General features: G+C 46.9%; 1 protein-coding gene across 7 annotated transcripts in view; it reads right to left on the bottom strand.

Moving 5' to 3' along the window:
* MBNL3 (muscleblind like splicing regulator 3) overlaps positions 1-21,602 on the bottom strand; it is an 89,815-nt gene that overhangs the window by 50,298 nt on the left and 17,915 nt on the right. For 6 of the 7 annotated variants that reach the window (XR_005565974.1, XR_005565975.1, XM_039387828.1 and 3 more), the window contains exon 2: positions 3,507-4,505. The exons of the other annotated variant lie outside the window; for it this stretch is intronic. Coding sequence is in view for 4 of the 6 variants with exons in the window: in XM_039387828.1 (XP_039243762.1) it covers positions 3,507-3,680 (174 nt within the window). In the remaining 2 variants the exon portion in view is untranslated. The remainder of the gene's footprint in view (positions 1-3,506; positions 4,506-21,602) is intronic. 7 annotated transcript variants of the gene reach the window in all.

Genomic DNA, 21,602 nt, shown 5'->3' with positions numbered 1-21,602 from the left:
CTGGAAAAGAAGCAACCAACGAACCCAAAGGCCATCTGAGCTTACAGGGACGACATTCCATTCCTCTCCTTTGCTCAGAATGTCTCTGAGATGCCACAGGACCTGCCTTGGCCTTGGCTGCTGCCCAGTTGCCCTCGTGGTCACCTCTGGAAGTGGGGTGGCCCAGCACAGCTGGCTCTCGTGCCTCTGGACTGCCTCCACCAAGCAGTGCAGCCTGCCCTTCCATTCACACAAATTAATTCAGAGTGCACTGCTTCCAGAATAACCAGGAGGGATGCACAAGTAGAGACTGAGAGCTCTCCTGGCATCCAGTTCAAATTGCAGCTTCTTGCAAGGAACTATTTTTAAGTTTTATATCAATATGCTCGAGAAAGGTTCCTTCTGCTGCCTACAAATGTGCAAACTCCCCCTTCCAAGAAGCACAGCTCAGGACAGCAAGACCCAGCCCTGCACTTTCAGCCTAATTAAGGCCCCATATTTCGCTACTAAAACATTGCATAAAATACAACTCCCCTGCAGAGCATTTCCTGGTGATCCCCACCTGAGCATCACTGAGGACCCCACTACCTTCAGGAGTCCTGTGTGTTCTTCACAAGATTACAGGTAGCAAGAGCCACCCGTGACACAACCCACACTGAGGCAGCCTGGCTGCTTCTGGAAGATTACCACTCTTGTTGCTGCAATGGGCACAGAACTGCTACAGGAGACTGAGGAAAAAAGGGAAAAGAGAGATGTAGAAAGTGTATATATGCTGCTCGTGACCTGACCGGTGAGGTGAAACCATTGTACACTGGGTTATCAGGAGTTCCTGTATGAAGGCATTGTTCAGGCTTAAGAGGTTTGTGAGAAAAAAAAACAAGCAACAGCAGTACACAATGGATGCAGATAAGCAACCTCTGAACAAAGCCCTGGGCGACTGCAAGACAACGGGAAAACTTATTAGCTGCAAGCATCCTATATCCTGTCTCCAATAAAGCAACACAGATGTTCTGCTAATGCAGGGCGTGAAAAGACAAGAGAGCACTAAGCAGCTATTGAGCCCTCCACGGGAGGGAGGCTCAGTGTTCAACAGCTGTTGGGCACAAAGACGTCCACAGGATGGGCATGAAAAGCTTCTTAGCAGGTCTGAGAATGTAACATCTCTCTTGCCAAAGGTAAGGGAGGCCACTGGTATTGCCACGAGCCCCTCAACGCCACTGCAAACAGGGCTTTGCAAGCCCAGCTCTGGCCCAAGAACAGAACAACCATTGTTTGGGAGTTTAGTCACCAGGGTGGTTCTCTCCACTGGGAAACGCGTGGTGTACCCAAACACACGCACAGACCACGGCTCTCTGTGGCACAGTGGAAACAGGGCTCTGTCCAGGGAGAGCTACTGGATCCATGGGTCTGGAGGCAGGAAGTGCTCCAAGACCCACTTCTTGTCTGAGAAGTGGGGTGCAGAAACAGCCCCATCATTAACCCTTGGCCAAGTGCTCTGCACAGTCAGACGACTCTTGCTGTACTTCCCAAAGACAGAGTTGTTGGCCCTCCAGGAGGCTTTCCTAAACCCAAAAAATCTGTTCTCTAAAAAATTCAGGCCACTTAACTAGCATCTGCTACTGTGTCAAGAGGAAACTGCAACAAGAACATTAACAGCCAATTACATGGGAAATGCTCTGAGCTGTAGAAGATCACACTCTGACTTACTTTTTTTTTTTCTTTTCTTTCTTAATGTGGTGTTCCCCATCCCATTCCCCATTGCTGAAGTGGGGAAAGTGTTTGCCCATACCAGTGGGTGAGATTTGAAGCCCAGCTGCCCACGGACTTGTCCTGCACATCTCCCAGCCCCAGCCGTGCAGAGAGGGGCTGGCATAGAGAGCCTGGGTGAGCCGCAGACATTGCACTGCCAACAGCACACGTGGGGAAGCGTCACACACGGGGTGACAGCAGAATACAGCACAGCTCAGAGCCCAGCCAAGCTGGGTGCCTGCACAGGGGACACCTCCCTGAGACACTGCAGGCAAGTTCTGCTAGTGGCACAAAACCACCCTACACAGCATGACAGCCCTCCTTTCTGTTCACAAATAAATGCTATAAAATGTGATCATAATAATCACTTCATTAAAAGTATCTGCACTGCCACCGGCTACAATTCAAAAGTTTCAAGGGCATAAAGAACAAGACTTTTTTTTCCCCTTCAATAAAAAAATGTTTGTCTCTTGCTATCAGCAAACCAGCAATGTAAATGAACATTTGAAAGTCACTGTATAACTAAGAGTCATTGCATATAATCAGATTAAAAAGAGAAAACCGAATGCAAACAGAAAACTTGAGCTTCTTGGAAAAAAACAAGTGAAAATATGAAGAAGCCACTAAGGAATAAAATGGGTAAACCAGTGTCAGACCAGATCCAGCCCCAGCCTGAACCTGTGCATACATAATTCCACCAGCTCTGTTACTCATTATGCTCATAAAAATAAACCCAAATCTTTTCAAGCAACAGTTGAAGTTCAAGGGAAAACTTTCAAGCTTGTAAAATTTACCAGACTCTTTCTAGAAATTTAAACAGGTTAATTACTCTGATCAAAACATTAAACACAATGTCAAGAGTTCTCAAACACTATCAGTTATCCATATGGTTTTTACTGTCCTCCTAAAACCACATTTGAGGAGTCATACTTCCGGGAAAAAAAGAAAAAAAAGTGGATATTCTTTTTCCAAGAAACACTGTGAAGTGAGCCTGGAAAGAGATGCCCCTCCTGTGAGCCCCCCATCCCACACCCCGACTGACAGTCCAGGTCTTTGGTAACGTTCAGAAGTCACCCCTGGAGCTCGGGAAGTGACAAGCAATCTAGAGCTATTTACTGCCTCCCGAACAGACATTGCAAGGATGAGCACCAGCCACAAGGCGCAGCCACAGCTCCAACAGGCTTGGCAGAGCCATCGCGTTTGCATGTCCCTCGCAGAAAGCATTTTCCCGACGCCCATTTCTGGGAATGTTGTTCTCCAAATATTTTGGCTGTTCCTCATCTACCGGATAGCGTTAAGAGTGCATCTGCAACTCTGTCTCCAGGAAAGACATGTAAAGCTGATTCATTATCTTAAAACGCTGCTTTCATTCCTGCTCATTAAAAGCACATTTCAGATCCCTGCACCGAATGCATGGCTGATGTGCTCTGGCCACTCAAGCACTGGGTTTCAGTTCTCTTCTTATTTAGTTTCATTTGTTGCCCACAACCTTGCATTCTCCACTTCGGGGACAGCTATATCAGACCTGAGCTACCATCGGAAAATGCCCTGGATAGAATCCTGTCTCTCCTTGCAATGCCTGGCAATCCAGGCAGTCGCACCCGATGTCAGACTCAGCCTAGATTTCGGGAGCTGCATCCCACACCGCAGCGTCCTCCCTGCAGAAACAAAGCAATAAACAGTTGTTCTGCACATCCCACATCCCAGCATACTGAGCCACTTGGAAGAGAAGGAAAAGCAAGTAAGCTTAGGTAATGCACGCGTTAGACAGTCCTCACCTTTAGGGAGTCAAAGCAGGCAATAACTCGACCATTTTCCACATGGCAACTCCGTGACGGATGGGCGAACTTGCACTCTGCATCAGACCGAGAACAAGTACCTCTCTGAAACTCTCGACACACTTCTAACGTCAGCCATTTTGTATCACGGACCAGGGAAACGTTTACAGCCATATTAAAAAACAAAAATTAAAATGCAAGCAATTGCACCCTTCCTCAGGGTAATATTCGCTGCTGATCTTTTTTGTTTCTTCTTTTTTTTTTAAAAAAAGGGTAAAAAAGTGAATTCAAGTTAAACGTGAAGAAATAACTAACTTGTTGCTTTGGTAGAACTCCTATTCATCAGCACTTAGGTTTTCATTTAAGTCAAATCGTGTTTCTTTAAACAAGAATTAAACATAAAGCCAATCATAAAATAGAAATCTTATCAGAACAACTGAAAATCAAATTAGAGGCCAGCTCCTAAAAGTGCAATTGTAGAAGTTAAAATACAAGTGTTATATTTTGTGCCACTGCCAAAGTTACTTGCAAATAACTGGCAGACTTTCAAAAGAATTCTGTGCTCTCCAGTTAATGGTTTCAATTATTCTTGCAAAAAGCATATGCTGCTGGCAGCACTTCAGTTTGTGGAATGGTCTCGGTCCTTAGGGAGAAAACTTCGGGTTTTTTTTTTTCCTTCTATTTCTTGCTTCTAAAAATTACAGTTCGCGAGCATGAAAACAGGCAAAAGGATGTCTGATTTTTTTTCCTCTCTTTCCTTCTTTTCTTTTAAATATTTGCTACATAGTCAGGGGAAGGAAAAAAAATAAAATGGCTGAGCAAACTGCGTGTAAATGGGGAGAAAAAAAAAAAAAAGGGCAAGGCTGGAGGAGCCGCCGTCAGGGCACGGACTGCAAGCAACGCCGAATTAAACAGAGAGGGGGGGCGAGGGGCAGAGAGAGGCAGCCCTAGACAGAAATCCAAGCAGCGGTGGCTTCAGGAAAGGCACTTTTCAGCAACCTGCAGGAAAAAGAGAAATAGAATCAGCCAGGAGCCGGCGGCGGCCCCGCTGGGCGGGCGCGGGGCGGCGCCGGCGGCCATTGCGGGCACGGGGGCACTGCCCGCGCCCGGCGGCGCATGGCAGGCGCCGCCGTCCAATGGCGCTTGCCGTTACAGCGGCATGCGCGGGCAGCCGACCAATCAAAGAGACCGTTTCATAGCGGCCGCGGTCAGTGCCCGCCGCAGCCCCGGGACCCCCCGGGACCGGACAGGGACAGGACCGGGCCGGGGACAGGGACACCCAGCCCAGCTTTTTGCCTCCCCCGCAGGGCCAGCGCCGTGGGCTGCAACCCCCAAGCCCTCCCAAACTAGGGAGGAATATTTTTTTCCTTAGTATTTTTATTTTTTTAATTTTTAACATTAACTAGCCCACCCCCCTTCTACAGGAACCGTTCGGGCAGGAAGAGCAGCTTTCTTGTATACGAAGGTCCAGCTCAGCCCTACACCCCACCCCTCCCGCACTCCGAGGTGTTCCACTGAACGCATCCCCAGCACAGAGGTGCTCCTGCGATGGCACATGAAGGCAAACGACTGGTTCGGAGTCGCTCCTCTATGGATTCAGAGCCTACAAAACTATGAGCAAACCCGACAGGGAAACTTAAGCCACACACGGAAAAAATTAACTCATTGCTCACAGCTGTAGTTTTCCACCAGACCAAAGGCAACTCGAATTACTCTGACTCCAGCAACTCGTGTTATACAACAAACAACTTTTAATGCATTCCTGTTCAAGGCTTCCTTGGCATCCACTAAAATGTTAAGCTGTCCCTAGAGTCTCCCATTCTAATATTAGTTGTGCCACTGCTGCCTGATTGGATTGGGCTGTTTCCAAGCTCCCAAAATCCAGCCCTTTATCTTCCTAAAATACGGCCGGCCAGTTTTGCAAACATTTGACAGGCGCGGGATGTTGCTCGTGTGACTGCTATTAAGACTTCAAGCTTTAGCAGGAGAAGAGCCTTCAACTACAAGAAAAGGAAGCTTAAATTCCTCTTTTATTATTGGTGTGTTATTGCAATTACACTGATCAGTAACTGAAACCTACTGGAGCTGGAAACAATGGAAACAATGCTACCAAGGAAGAAGTGTGGGAAGAGGCTGTCATCAGCAGCAGGGGGTGGGGCACAGAGGCTGTTTGATTCACAGATCGAATTATTTCAATTTAGAAAAAACAATGCTCGTTAAACCTATACTGCAAGTATTTTCTAGGCTTAATTAAGCTCATTACAAGAACTACCCACATCCTTCCAATCCAGCTTGCAGCATCAGCACAGAGCTTGGTCTGACACATGCTTCTGGAAGGACCTTTGGATTTTTGCACATCAGGTGGGGAACGGGGACTACAAACGTCACATTTGCTAAGTGTGTTTTAAACTTCAAAGAGGGGGGAAAAAAGCACAACTAGCCATGCTTGTATCTTTTTGGTTTCATACTGAAGAGATGCTCTATATCAATTCCAATTTTGCAAGTGGGGCAAATTTATATAGGAATCCCATTTGCTGATGTGTGGGCTCCCTGTTCAAATGAGCTCAGCAAGCAGGAAAAGATGTGCAGAAACGTTCTGCAGGGAGCTAGGGACTGGCTGGGTGCAGCTCTTAGAAACGAGCTAGAACAGGTCAGATATGGGTGGGGATTACAAAGAATGCTCTCAGAAGCTGTTCGGAGCAGACTGAAATACAACCATCTTGTGGATTAAGTGCCTATTCCACATCTTCAGATTCCCAGGGAAGTGAGGGTCTATTAATGCTGGGGATGGAATATGACAGGTCTGACCTTACACACAGTTACACCAAGATGTACAAACAGTGTAGTAACATCTGCCACTTCCCAGACCTTCTACCTCAAGAAATCCCAAAGAATGCAACAAACCAAATGTTGATCTTGCTCACAGCCATGCAGCTCAGGAGCACACATGTGCCCACAGGTAAATACCTGCACTAAGCTGCTCAGTCCTCAAAACGAAGGGAATCATGTTAATGAAAGGTAAATCAAATAAATCCTACAAAACACAAACTACCAATATCAAGGCATTCAGACACATGTAACATGGTTGATATTTTTCTTTTACAACTCTTGGTGGGAGAAACAAACAGAAAACTGAAGAAATACTTGCCAATGTCCTCCTGCTGATGGAAACTGTCCCTGCCCCACACCCTGCACCCCACACTCGTCTGTTCCATGTGCAAGACTGAGACACAAGGAATTTGCTGTACTATGGAAACAACCCGCCTCCCTGCAGAAGGGCAGACTCCTATCTCAGATCCTGGGACTAGGGCTCCTGTACCGGAGGGAATCAAATTAATGAACACATTTTTCATACTGTGGGCCTCAATTCCGCAGCCTGCATGCCACCCAGCAGAGCACAACAGCAGCACACACTGCCCCATCACTTGTTTGCTCTGCACTCAGGAGAGCAGTCAAGCACATGCTTAACTGTAGGCATGCCAACAGTCTTTCTGGAAAGAAAACCTGAAGCATACTTAAGTGCTTTGCTGAATCAGGGCCTAAATAAATGAATCTGCTTCATGCGTTTATCAGGGCTGGGAGGCCGGCAAGCACGGGCAGCAGTCATTGTGTTTCGGCTTACGTGATCGCAGCCCAGAGGAGCACGAGTTAGGCTTTTCTGCAAGTCAACAAATACAGTTCTGTCAATGTTTGGATTGCTGCAAATCCCTCTCCATGTGGCCACGGGGAAAGCTGAAAACCTGTGTATGCAGGGCTGACATCACACTGCTGCAGCGAGGCTCCCACGCACGGCACCGAAGGACAGCACACCTCAGACAGGAACCCGCTGCTGACAATACAGAGCTCCAGCTCTCCAGGTTTCAACTCCTGGCAGCAAACAACTGCTTTCACCATAATGCATCCTTACAATTCCCTTGTATTACCCTTTTTTGGGCAGGGAAGGGGGCAGGTAATATGTGTGTGGGGGTGACTGGCATTTTATTCACTTTGTTCTCCCATATAGTTCAAATGGGAGGAACATACACACATAAAAAAAAAAAAAAAAGCATCCATGCCAAAACCAACATACAAGGATTAAAAAGCAGTTCCAGAAATCAGGGGCTTCATTACTGTGCAGGAAATACAACAAAGGGTAGGTGCCGCCTTTTGAACCCTTCCCAGCAAGCCAGATCCGTCTGGCAGAGCTCAGCTCCTCCACTACCAGATGGGCCAATCTCATTTCAACGGCAGCGGCATCAAAGCTGGAGAAAGCAGTGGAGTAGAGAGAAAAGCCCGTGGCCTTTATCCCTCTAACGAAACTATAATATCCCTGAAGCCCCTGCTCCAAGGCTACTTGCTGGGCCAGGCTCTAATTGCCTGAGCTGCAGGAGGACGGGGCTTGCTCCAGATGTCAGACCCAGCCTTACAGCTACCGAAGTGCAGGGGAACAAGGGCAGTCTGAGGAGCAAAGGTCACGCCAGGGCTCGCCTCTGGTGGGACTGAGATGCCCTCACCGCTTGAGGTAACATGAGGACGAGCGTATTCACTTGACGCTTGAATTCCTCCTGCTTGCCACGAAACTGATCCCCTTCCACTGACAGCCTCTGTGGATGTCAACTTGTGAGGACACTTCCTGACAGCCGAGTTCAGAAATGGTAATTTATGTGACAGGGTGGATTTGAGCAGCTCCCAAGTGTAAATGATGCTATTTAAAAGAGATTTTTTTTTCTTTTTTTTTTTTTTAAGAAGAAAAAATGACTCAGTAGAAGTGCCAAGGTGGGTTCCTTATTTACTGTTTCTCAAAGATTTCTGGGTCATGACTGCTCAGTTGAGAAGCACAAGTGCTGTTGCCCTAACTGACAGTGCAGTGAGTGAGAACAGCAGCTATTCCCTTCTCCTGAAGTGGAATAGGGATAGTGCAGAGACACTGGAGTTTTCCCAAAGTCAAGCTCCAGCTGTGCCCTTTCTTTATCATATGTGATGCTGTCCATGCTCCTTTTCAACTCAAACCACCAGCATGTGAGAGATGAACAGACTGCTCTGAGACTGAGCTCAGCCCTACACTGCCAGGCTGCAGTGTGCTTTATCCAGTTTTGTAAGTTACAATCAATGAAAGCTCAGACCCAGCCAGCCTGGATGGATGGACACCCTGGAGGCACAGCAGCAGAGAAACTGTGCTTGCAAAATTAAGACCTCAAATCTTTCACCAATTCCACTACAACTTACATCCCACACCTATTAATGTTTACTGAGTGTCTAGATATTGTCAGAGCCAAAGGTTTTTTGTTTCTGGACTTTCCTCAAAGCACTAAATTCAGCTGGCAGCACAAATGACACACTCATCAGTCCTTCCACCTTTGAGATGATTCTGTAACCTTGACTTTTTATTGCATTTTAATGGGTATGGAAGAGCTTGGTGTGCCCACCACCCTGTCCTTGATAAACCAGAATGGGAAACTCCTCACCCAAACAGCAGTGAGATGTTTCCACTATCGAACACTTTTCCAAATAAACACAGTGTTCCTGGAAACACTGCATGGCAAAGAGAAATGGGAGCAACGAAAATAATCCATGTTTTCTTCTGAAAGAGAAACAAAATTCTGTAGGAGAATACCACCACCCATCCAATAGCATTTTCACGTTCCTATGGAAAATCAAGTCTGAGCATCTTTCCCAGTCCTTCCTTTCTCCTCTACTTTCACACCAGTAGTAAAGAACACATGAAACTACACTCTAGCTTATCAAACAAACCAAAAAGGTATAGTCAAGGGCAAGATTTTACTGGGAGCGCTCTACTGCTGCATTCATTGGCAGCAATGCATGAGATATTCTACACTTGTGGGCAGCTTTTGGAGTCAGTGAGGAGGAGGAAAAAAATGTTAAAAAAGTAATCTTCATTTAGGACCCAGCAAGCCAGGAACACAATGACATTAGTTGAGTTGGCTGACATTACAGACCTTCACTTTGGGCCTCAGAAAAGCCCATGGCGAGTTAGATGCTGTCACGATTATATCACAAAAGGCAGCTCTACTTTACTTGGGACTCGTTCAAAAGTGCTGGTTCACAACAGCAAAAGAAACCACAAAAGTAACAACCATAAGGTCAAGGAATGGATCCTCCATTCCTGAAGTCCCAATTACCAGGCTCTTACCCTACATCACATAAAACCCAGCAGTGCTCAGATTCCTATAGACTCAATTTCTCTGCTATTGCAACATCGACAGTTTGCACACAGCGGGGCTGCCTCAGACGTGGGCCAGCTCCCGCCCCCCACGCTCACATGGGCTGTGCACTGGGACAGGAGCCATCTCAGCAATGGCAGCTTCTCCGCGGCTTCTAATGGGCTGCAGTATCAAGCTTGAAGAAGGTTAATTTGTTTTGTGTCACCTGCAAGAGGTATTTTTGCTTTCAAATTAGAAAATAATTTTCTATTTTTTGCTCTGGCCCTCATACCTTAAAGCAAACACTTTAGGGACGCGGTAGACACTTTGAATATTTCCTTTGTGAACATTCTGTACCTGGACACTTTCTCCCTCAGGGAACAGTTTACTTAATTTAAGGTAGACCTTTACAGCTAGAAGAAAATAAACCTCCTTTTGTTCTTCTACCAGTTACTCAGAAAAGGAGCAGATTTCCTCTACCATGGCCATGCATGAAAAGTTTCTGTTCAAGGTCTAATCGCAGATGTTGGGGGCCGTGAATCACCAGGGATCACACTGTGTGCCAAAGAGTCAACTCAGCCCCGAGTGCCGTCTGTTCAGAACAGGATGGCAGAACCCAGAAATAAATTATAAACCCACGCAAATAAAACAACCCCCCGATGCTGCTGCAATGGAAAAGCCTCACTGGAAGGACACAAATCTACTACAGAAGCGGCTGCGTGCACAGGCTGGATGTTTAGGGGTGCAGGTACCACACGTCTGTGCTGAAGGAGCCATTCATGCATGTCCTTTCCCCACACTCGCTCATGCTGCTGGCTTAGAGCGACTTTGGAGAGGGGGGGTTACTGGTCATGACCTCTATGGAAAGAGCAGCAGAAGGAAAATCCTCCTGCTCCTCAGTGAGGGAGGCTGCACATACTGAATCCCATCTCCTACAAGGCTCACCAGCCTTGCTAAAGCTCCTGGATTTATGGCACCCCAGAAGATGGCTGTGGTGCTCTGCAGGGACAGCAGTGCTGCTGTCCTCGGGAAAATGGATCATCCATCACTCGCCTCTGGGTGCTTCCCACTGCTCTTAGCTGCCCTGGCATGACCTCAGCACCCCTCCTACCCGCAGAGATGGCAGCTGAGGAAGCAAGGGAAAAAAACCGAAAAGATGTAAAATAAATCAGTAGGAGGGAAGGAAGCCCTTCACTGCAGCAAAAATAATGTATAAGTACGGGAAACTTTATCCTCCCTTGTGTACATGCAATTCTCCACATTTACACCCTGCAGCAAACAATCACAGGAAAAATTAATGCAGAGTTTAAGGAAAAATTGAAAAAATCCCTTTGTTTCTAAAATCTACCATTCTTCACTGTGCATTATGGTGCTGCTATTCCCTCAGCCACCTGAAATCTTCACAGTCTGTTTTTCTTCATCCTCAACATCTAGCACCTCTTGTCCACCAAAATTCAAAGAACTTCTCTCCCCTTCACTCTTGCAGGATTAGTTCTTCAAAATTCTTCCACAGGCTGGGAGTTATTTGCCACTATATATTTGGGATTTCCAAATCAAAAATATATTACAAAAACACTGCAATTTAAGGATTTTTTTTTATTTGTTTGTCTTTGAACAAAGTCATAGAACCTGATGTGCTGGACCCACACACGTGCCTCAGCAGAACAAATACCTTTCCATAGGGTGATCCAGGGCAGCATGCATTGCAGTGCTTTAAAGGGAACTCCCCCCTGTTTCAGTAAATAGATTTGTTATTAGAATAACTACACATGCACATTTTTGTTCTTCTGGGCTTCTGATTTCCTGTCATCAGCTCATCTGGGACAAGTTAGAGGTCAAGACCCCTTTCCTACTCCAGCTCTCTGCTAGGACTGATAGTGACCTACTGTGATCCCTGTGATCCCACCTGTGGGATCTGGGGGGATGATCTGCTGATCAAGCAGCCAAGTGGGAGTTTTGTTTGACTCAGGCCATCACTCCCCAGTCAGAGATACAAGGAGAAGGATGCTCCTATTAGGACCTGCCTGGCAAATCCCTTATGGCCTCCTACGTGAGGCAACTTCCCAGTGCCAGGGGCCAGGGAGCTGCCTTACAGCAGGGTGGCTGACCCAAAAGAAGCATTTCCTCTGCGGTGCAGAAGCAGCTACTGCGTTGCTGTGAAGCAGTGCTAAAATCCTCTCCAGCGCCAGCACCCCTTGGGAGGGGTTAGGACCACAATTACACCAGCTGCAAACACAAAAGAAAAGGGGAAAAAAATGTTGGCAGGGATCTCTGGAGGTCAGCTAATCCAAACCCAGTCTCAAAGCACAGTCAGCTTCAGAGGTGGATGCTTCCATATCCAAGCACAAAGAGAGCTGTCTCACACAAAGAAAGCTCAATTGAGTCAAACAAATTTACAGAGGAGACAGGAAAGGCCAAGGCTCATTAAGGCTTGTTCCCCACTACGTAATCGTAAGAAATAGGATCAAGCAGATGTATCCCACAATCTATCTGATTATCCTACTCAGTGTTCAAGAAACCCCCAAGGTCCTTGCCAATCAGATAAGTGTCCGCACATGTTTAGGCAGGCCAAGGGGATGGCTGAGGGGAGGGAATGCCTTTACCCAACTGCCCTTCATGGGATTCTCCTGGGAGGAATGACCTAGAGTTCTCTCTTAAGCTACAAGCATGGCCCTAGCCCTCAAGCCAAGCGATAATAGTCCATTAAGCAGGAGAAATACTGAAATAGGAGCTCAGGCTCAGCCATTCACTGTGCTGCAGAGGCGGCCTGGGACTTTTGGGAGATATCAGATGTGCTGCATACACAGAGACTTGCTCAGGCCTGGTGCTTCATAAGTACCTCTGCTGGTGCCCATATACTTCTGCCTGGAAAATTCCCATTCCAGTCTTCTCAATCAAAGAGCCTACTGCTTAAAGAGACAGATTTTCTCCAACAGTAAGGCACTTCCCATGTGGGTTCCACATTACATCTTCTAAAAGCACCTATGTGCTCCTACACACTAAAGCTACAGGCATTCCTGCATTAGCTGTCCTACCTGGTGACCACAGAAAGAGGAGACAGCATTTGGACTGTGGTTTGAATTCTTTCTCAGCTGGAGAATTCACAGAAAACAAAAAAGTTTTTCTTTTAACATTCTTTGTACTGAGCGCTTGGATAAGCCATAAGTAACTTGGCAGCAAACCAGTTTGGTACAAACACAGCACACCAGAACACAATGCAGTCATCACAAAGCCACCACTCTGGGCCAGACAGTAATTTTCCCCTTTGCACAGGACAGGCCTCCAAAGTCTTTATGCTACTACACTCAAGTCCATCTGAGCTACACGATGTGTTAAAAATGAGGGCTCATGCACAAAGAGGAAAACACCTATCATTTATGGGCTATGAGGAAGGGCATACAGTGCACAAAGGTACTCAAAAAACATTTGTGAAATGACTCAGGACTTGGGGAAAGGGAAGCCTTGACATATTTCTCGACTCAGACCTCTGACAGCATCCTCAGGTTGCAAATCAAATATGCAATGACAGAAGGAGACTGAAAGACTGGTAACAAAAGCATCCAACGTATTTAGGATCATTTCTTTCAGGATTAAAATAAAGTTACAACATACAGAAAAGCAGGAAAAGCAAACATAGCGACAACTGAGAGCATATTTTCCATGTCCATATACCAGTGAAAATCCAGAGCAGCCTGGTCCCAAACCCCAAAGGCATTATCATTGCATAGGTAGTCATCATTTTGACAGGAAAGATGCTTTATTCTGTAAGTGTCAGACTGGGAACCTGGAAACAGGGGCTCAAATCCTGCTGCAGCCACAGGTGCCACAAGTGACAAGTCTCTTAATCCCTCTGCAAGGGGGGGGGGGTGGCTGTTAAGTTCCCATCTCTCAGTGATGCTTGGTGGATAAAATGCAGGCAATTAAGAAACTACTGCAGTAAAGGCTGTATAAGCACTGATGAACAGATCTGTTTCAGACCCCACAGCGATTACAGTACAAAGCAGGATGCAGAAGGGAGAGCAGAAAACATGCACACACACATAGATCTGCCCCATTAATCCAGCAGGCTGCAACAGGATGAAAGGCACGCCAACAACTCCAATCCTGCTTGCGCAGCAGTAAACACCCTCCCAGCGTGGCAGGGAGGCACTGCTGCGGTACATGCAGGGGAGCAGCCAAGCCAAGGGGCATCTGGAAGGTATAAGGGCCAGTTCTGGCACCAAGTACCACCCACTCAACTCTGTCCAGTGCCCCTGTGGGATACAGGGGGTTAGGGGCGCATGCAGAGAGGAGCTAACACAGCTAAGCCTTGCAAAAGGCAAGGGGAAGTCAAAGTCACTCCTGAGGCACTTCCCAAGCCATTCAGAGTTAGTGTGTTGGCCTCTCCTGCCTTCCACACACCTCAAAATCTGTTATTCATTACTCTCCATCTCACTGCCAGGTCGATGAATCAACTTTTCAGGGACTGAATATTCTCTGTTTTTCCCAAGATGCCCAAGTCATTGACACCATCTGAAGTCCTCAGATCTTCGATTCTCTCCTTACCTTCCTGCATCTGTAACACGAGAGCCTCCAACTTTTCTCCCCTGTGGAAGTCTTAGTGACCTGAATTATTTCCAGTTTCCCACTTAAGGCCTGTTGGCGTAGTTTTCTTCAGAAAGCATTTGACTCAGCATGGAACCTCTGAATCAAAACCGGGAGCCCAAGAAGGTGGGCTCTAAGCTAGCCAGGGCAGATGTACAGGTGAACAGTGTCTTCTGTGTGCCCCACCCTTCCTGCCACCAGTCTGCAGCACCCAGCCACATGCAAATACACAAGCATCCACACCTGCCTGGTTGGGTGTCTGTCCAAGCTGAATTTTAAAGGAGAAGGCAAAAAAAAAGCCAAGTAAGGATATATTCCACTTAAACCTTGAAGGCACATCTGAACCACCATCCATCAATGCACTTATTTCCCCCCACCCAAGGGAAGAAGCCTGGGTGGTGGCAAAGGGAAGAGGATATAGAAGGCAAGTGAAGTCTTTGTTTTAATTGGTTGCTGTTAAGAACATTAGAAGGATGTTTGAAGGAGAATGATTACGGGCAGAGTGCAGAGGAGGTAATCAAAGGTGTCCAACAAACTGAATTTATGATGTGGCTTAGCAATCCATCACCTGGCCATCATTCCTATGTACACGCACATACAAAAGCCTCAAAATATATTTAGCTCAGAGGGTCTGGAAAAAAGTGGCTGTTCTTGTAGCCCCAGCTAACAACACTTTACTCCTTATAATATTACAGTAGCAATTTATTTCAAACAAGGGAGGGAAACCAGATATAAAGGAAAAATGATTTTAAATTCTTAGCGTGAAGACAACTTTGTTTACTAAACCCATACGAGGGAACATATGTGTACAGCACAAACTCAGCAGTGGAAATTTGGCTCCCTGCAATTCCCTGTGATATAGATGCATTTTTTCCAGAGGAAGTCCAATGGTCTTGTTTGTTTTCACCACTAATAGAGGAGTTCAATGAAATTTTCTATTGGGAGAGTCTAATGAGGTCAGAATAAAAGAACAGAGTAACTAGGAAGGAATGTCACTGCATTTTATTTTTAGAAGAAGGATAAAGGTGGGGCCTCGCAAGAGGCAGGGGATGGGCCTGTTTTGGCACACAGGGCCAGGCTGGAACGCTTGGTCCTGGGAGCCTGAGGGGGTTTAAAGCTTTTCTTTTTTTGCAGCAGCAAATCCCTTGCCGAAATCAGTGAAAGAGAATGGAGGGGTCCAGCTAGGAGAAGAGCAGTGTGATGCCTGGGGGTGCATGGACAGTGGGACAACCACCACCCTAGGGAATGATTGTGGGGCTGCTCTCAGCCATGCTACCCTCCCCAAACTGCTCCCTTTTCTTTCCTAGGAAGAGGACTGCCCTCAGTGGCTCCATTTGAACTGGGGATCTCTCTACTGCACATTAAAGGGAATCCAAATTACAACAGGGTAAATATGGAGCGAGTCAAGAACAAGAAAAGCTCAATGAAGCAGCACCGGGGAGATAAGGGGCTGCAAAGGGAGCAGCCAGCAGTATGACAGGGAACAGGACTGACTGTTGTTAAGGCTGGATGTCAAAACCCAGAGAGACAGCCTCAGGGAGAAGAGATGGGCCACAGTAAGGCTATGAAAATGAAAAGGAAGGAACAAAGCTAAATAAAAGAACCGAGGCGGAGCGGAAAGGGGCTTGACTGGGATAAACAGGTAAGGAGGAAAAAGGGTGCATTCAAGAGCAAGCAGGCCGTGGTCTGTTTCCTGGCACCAGCTAATCTGATTGGCACGGAGATACAAGAAACAGAGGCTTAAATAGCTCATGGGAGCAGATCTTCAGCTGGGGAAAGCCATCATCACTCAGCAATTAACTCCCTCGAAGGCTCTGCCCCCAGATCCGAAGCACAGAGCTGACCCTGCTGAGCACAGCCAACGCAGAACGAGGAGCACAAGATGAAGTGTCTTCCTAAGGGTTAACAGACAGCAGAGAACAAGCTGTTCCATGCATTCAGGTCACGAAAAACAGAACTGGGACTTGACACGCGCACCATGCACACACTGCTCTGCCAGGATCACCAGAGCCCAAGTGCAGGAGCAGCCAACTCTGCCTGCTAGGAATGAGACTGCGAGAAGCTTCACCTTAAAAACGTGCAAGGACAGTGTTAACCCAGGGGAGTATCACTTAGGGAGCATCAGGCATCTGAGGAGACCAGAAACTAGCGTTTCTGCTCTGCTTCCTGATATTCTCACTAGGAAAGGAGTAAGGGAAGGCCCATTAGGGGGAAAGTGAGCAGGGGTAGGTGCAAAGCACTCTTTCACGCCTCCTATGCTGCCCAGTGCTGCAGTCTCCCACTTGTGCTGAAGATGCAGGTGGAAACAACCCAGCAGCCTGGAACCAGAACCACAGGAATGTTTCAGGGAGGGCAAGAAAAATGCTCCTTGACAAGCATTCATGGGAGGCCGGACTTCCCCCTCCAGCATGCAAGTCCTCAAACATCATGTTTCAGAGTGGTGCACTACATGCAAGTCCTTCTTCTGCTCCTGTCCACAGGCAAGTGTTGGCAGAGAGGGCAAGCCCTCTGAGCAGCAAGAGTGTGGAGGAACAACCCTCCTTCCAGCTGGGCTACAGCTGATGAAAAGGATCCAGCAGCCCCCACAGATGCCCAGCACAGCACAGACAAGCAGTCTCCTACTCTGGTGCTCTCCAGCCTCCCACTATTTCTAACTCTGAGGACTTCCTAAGCCTGCTGTGGTTTGCCTGTTCACTGCTCTCCACCCAACTCCTTGCTTAGTGCTTGCCCACTCTCCTCAGCACTTTTGCAAGCTTCATGTGCCCACTAGACCTTTTGGCAAAGGCTTTCAGAGCTCCACCACAACTCACATGAAGGAGAAAGACCTCCTTTGGAGTCCATAGCCACAATCATACTCTTATCATCCTGTCCTTCCTCTGGTCAGTTTTATGGTATGCTGCAGACTAAGCATTGGTCTCTTCCCAGAGACACATGCTTTTTGGGCCTTATAGTATCAGCAATGAACTTTGTCATCATGGCTAGGCTTCGTGAACGAAGATTTGGGAAGGGCTCTACCCACATTTGCTACACGCGCACTGGTGGCTAAAGAGGTCAATGCGAGATAGACAAGTCTGGTTGCAAAAGGCACAGGGGAAAGACTCCTTGGATGGTATCGGCAAGACACGATTCTTTCTGCGTTTAAAAAGCTTATTTTCCTCTCAGATAAAGGGGAGGGTCAGAGTGACACAGGGATGAAATGAAATTTCCAAACCTTTCTGGAAGCTCAACGCAGCAAGTCTCATTTCCTACCCCGGACTTAGGAGAAAGCTTGCAATTAAAAAAATTACCTGTGACCTTGAATACAAGGGCTAAGATTTAACTAACCCGCATTCAGGATTTGTTAATCAAGAAGCCCTTCTGTAAACTACAGCACAAAGGCACTTTTCCAAAGATCAAGTTACCTCTGCCCAGCCATGCCATGGTGGAAATTTTAGAGACCTTTATATAAAAGCTCCAGAGGAGTGTTCGCTCTTCACCCTCTGCCCTGCAAGGAGCCAGGTGAGCTGGAGCCTGGCTCAACCCATGGCTAAAGCAGGGCTTGCAGTTAAGCAATAATGATCACAACCATGAGGCCTTTTCAAGGGACTGATGACCAACTGGGTGGGGTTACAATCCACAGACCTAATCAGCATCTCAACCTCAGGACCTGCACAAGCAGAGGCTGCACCAGGATTATAAAACAAAACAAGAACATACTCTTAAAACATGCATCTTTCCAGGCTCTGGAGAGCCTTAGAGCTACGTCTTCACAGATAATCACATCACGGGTACAGGGCAAGGTTAGCAAATAAGTGCCCAGGGTTAATGAGCCAGTTTATTCCTTTTATCTAGCAGAGAACTGTTTTTTACCCTGAATCCCATGGTAACGTTACCTTGACAGGTGCAGTGCCCACAGTAAATACTATGTCTGTCCCATATTCTGAATTATCCCTTTAGGGATGAAAGCAAAGATACATATTCAGGGAATGGATGTTTCCTACACCCTCCTGCACAGCTTGCAGCATCAGAAAATTAAGCTGACTGGAAGAGCAAAGCTTGATGCTGCCCCTAAAGCAGAACTTGTTTGGAATCATTACTTATAAGCCAGTTAGACTAGGGAGTTGGCTACTCTGGACTCTTTTCTGCTTCTTTCTTTATGGATTACAGGGCAAAATACAAACTTCAGAGAAATGTCCTGGAATTGCCACGTGCCCTAGGACACCACATATATTCCACTGGCACTACCACAGAGCCTAACTTTACCCCTCTCCTTAAATTGCCACTCTGCCTCTTAAAAAAAATATCAGCTGCAAGCCTTTGCTCTAACTGACTAGCTGGGATATCACTGAAACATGGTGGCAGTTGGTAATTAGTATTTTTAACTCTTGGGAAGCAAGGCAGTACTTCCTGCTGGGGTTGACTTTAACATCCTGTCCTCACTCCTCTGGAAGACTGACTCACCAAGACGACATCAGGTGTAGATGTCTGTGCACGTGGATGGACCAAGGTCTTAGAAGCATTAACAGACTATCAGGTCCAAATGGTCTTGTCTCCATCCAGGCAGATGTTCAGCACTGTAGCACAAATTTGTGCAGTTTTCCCATCATTCTCCTCTTTTGGCAGTTATAGTTGCTAGATCAGTACATCCCCCAAGCTCCACAACATTTCTGTTCAGGCAGGGCTCTGCCTGCAGACAGGAGAGCTCTTTTTAACTGGATCTTTGTTCTTTAAACATCATCTAAATATCACTCCCTTAACACCTGATTTAGTATTTCAACCCCTTTAATTACACACAGTGGAGATTTTATCGGAAATCTGATTATTGTTTGAAAGTCTGAGCATTTCATCCCAGCCTCAGAATTGATCTATCGACTGCCTTTAAATCTCACATTTTAATTTAACATTTAACACTTTATACCCGCATTAATTACATTTCCCATGATCAATATCAACAAACACCGTCTCTGGCCCTCTCCTGATAGAGTGACCTTGGAGACCCTGCTCTGCCAAACACTCAAGACAGCTTTGCTCTTGAACATGGACGTTTACAGGGCTGATCTCTCCAGTGGGAGAGGAAGAGAGAGAAAAAAACATGAAAACCAGCAGTACTAAGTAAGTAGCAAGGTTTAGTAAGCAACACCTCCAGCAGAGATGCACAGGTACAGACCTGGCCATGGGACTGGCCTGGCCCCAGGACATGGGGAGCAGAAACTCCAGCCAGTTCACCATCCATCTGTCCCACTCCCACCTTGGCTGGAGGGGGACCAGGCTCTGAAACAGAGAGCTACCATGTGTAGACTCTGTTGTAACTCCTGCCCACACTGAAAAACAGGTGAGCTGGGCTTGGCCTGTCCAAGAGCTGCACACAAGTACCGGGGCACGGGAAATGCTTGATGGGCTCAGTATCTCCCAGCATTTAACCAGCTTGCAGGTTTAGTCCCTCTGTTTGCCTCAGCACAGCACAACATGGAGAGCAAAGTGCTTCCCTGATCCCCGAGTCTAGCAGGTCCTTTATTAGCAGACACAAACTGCACAGACTAATTAAGGAAGAAGGAAGACACTCATCACGCTGCCTTTCTATCCAGCCACTGCCAGCTCTCAAAGGTGGCTGCTATAAGGCACTGGAAGGGTCTGGCTTTGCTAGGAGGACAGTACCAGATCTCCTTCTCTAAGCCATGGGAAGCAGAACTGGATGTGCTTGAGGAGGGTCAGGTCCTCCCCGTACCCCGTCTGCAATGCATTTGTGTTGCAATTGGAGATGGAAGACGATAGCGTCCCCAGCACTGCAGAAAACAGGAATATTTGTCCCTGAATAATTTCTCTAGCATATTAAGCACAAGTCATTCTTATGCAAAGACTGCCCTGTACAGCTGCCAAGGTCAGTAAGACCTTGCTTTATTTGCTGCATAAGGGCTGGCTGCGCAAGTTTTACCTTGTACATATTTTTCCATGCATTCTTGTGTCTTAGATTTCCCTGCTGCTAGTGTCTATGCATCTTGCTGTCTGTTCAGTAGGTCATGCTACCTTCTCTGGCTGTTGATAATGACTACCCAATATCCAATGCTCCAGAACAGTCAAAATTCCAGCAAACCGACTGTTATGGTATGTTTAATTCAAAAGACAGCAAGGACAATATTGAATAACAATTTTCAAGGAAAACATGCTCCACAGCTTTTGCTAACAACATCAATATGTTTCTATTTTCAGGGGGTCGTGACCTGCTATCCACTCACACAGGCATCACTGTTCACATTCTAGTATCTACACACAGATGATTTTTTGTGCAAGGATTGCATTCAACTACATGGCACTGCCTTCACACACAGGCTCTGGATTACAATATCAGCAAGTACAGACTTCAGGAAAGAGCCAAGTGCTGAACAGCCTGGGTCTAAATAGATGACAGGGCCTGAAAATAAGGCTCCAAGGTTTTTTAAATTGCAAACACATTATTATAGACTACAGCCAATACCTAGACTAAGGACTGTCCCTCTGCCCAGTTTACTAAACCCTATAACACTGCAGGTGCAACAGTCAAATTTAGATATTTGCACAAGGAAGAAAAATAGTATTTTGAAACTGTACAACATCATGATACTGCAAAATTCAAAGTTTCTTGACATTTAACCCAAGCAATTCCTTTGCAGAAGAACAGTTAAGCGACCTACCTGAGGTCAGTGGCCAGGTAGGTAAACTTCACAAGAGCCTGCCCTGCTCAGGAGTCACACTGGTCAGGAAGCACTGTGCCATGCCCCAGCCTCTAAACCCAAATCAATGAAGAGATGCAAGCAAAAATGTCCAACACCTCCCCTGATCTGCCAGCATTAGTGCAGCAGAGTCCCCAGCGACAGCAGACCGACTTTCTTGCTGGTTTATGTCACCACACCTGATCCACCACAGCAGTTCTGTGCTGAGCTCCTGCCTATCAGTGTGCGATGCAAAAAAGCTTCCAGATGCAAACAAGCTTCAAGCCAGTGAGAAGATCTGGTCTGGCGGGAACAGCAAGCTGGGACTCCATACTAGGGTTCACACATCCTTCTTCCAGCCCAGAAATCAAGCAGTTTCAGCTGTCTCACTTTGCACCCCAATGTTGCTTGAACCCCGTTCGCAAGTTACAGTTAGTAACACTAATCTCACATCACCCTGAATACTTGCCCTGAGGGCTACAAGCTCCTTGGGGTAGAGATCCTCTTCCCCTTTACTCTGCAGTAGTCTCTGACCTTGGTAAGACTCCACAACCATTGCAGTAACACAAACCATCATTCAAGCTTAAACACATCCTGGTGCCAGCAGTCTCTCAACTGGAGACAGGCAGCGCTACAATGGGGCTGCACAGAGGGGTTAAGAAGCACCGCTGAAAAGGGATGCAAACAAGGACTCCAGGCTCTGAGCA

Source organism: Pipra filicauda, unplaced genomic scaffold (genome assembly GCF_003945595.2).
Source record: "Pipra filicauda isolate LSUMZ 115617 unplaced genomic scaffold, ASM394559v2 scaffold58_size5111680_pilon, whole genome shotgun sequence".
Classification (NCBI taxonomy): domain Eukaryota; kingdom Metazoa; phylum Chordata; class Aves; order Passeriformes; family Pipridae; genus Pipra; species Pipra filicauda.
Note: the sequence above shows the minus strand (reverse complement) of the source record. Positions and strands in the feature narration are given on the sequence as shown.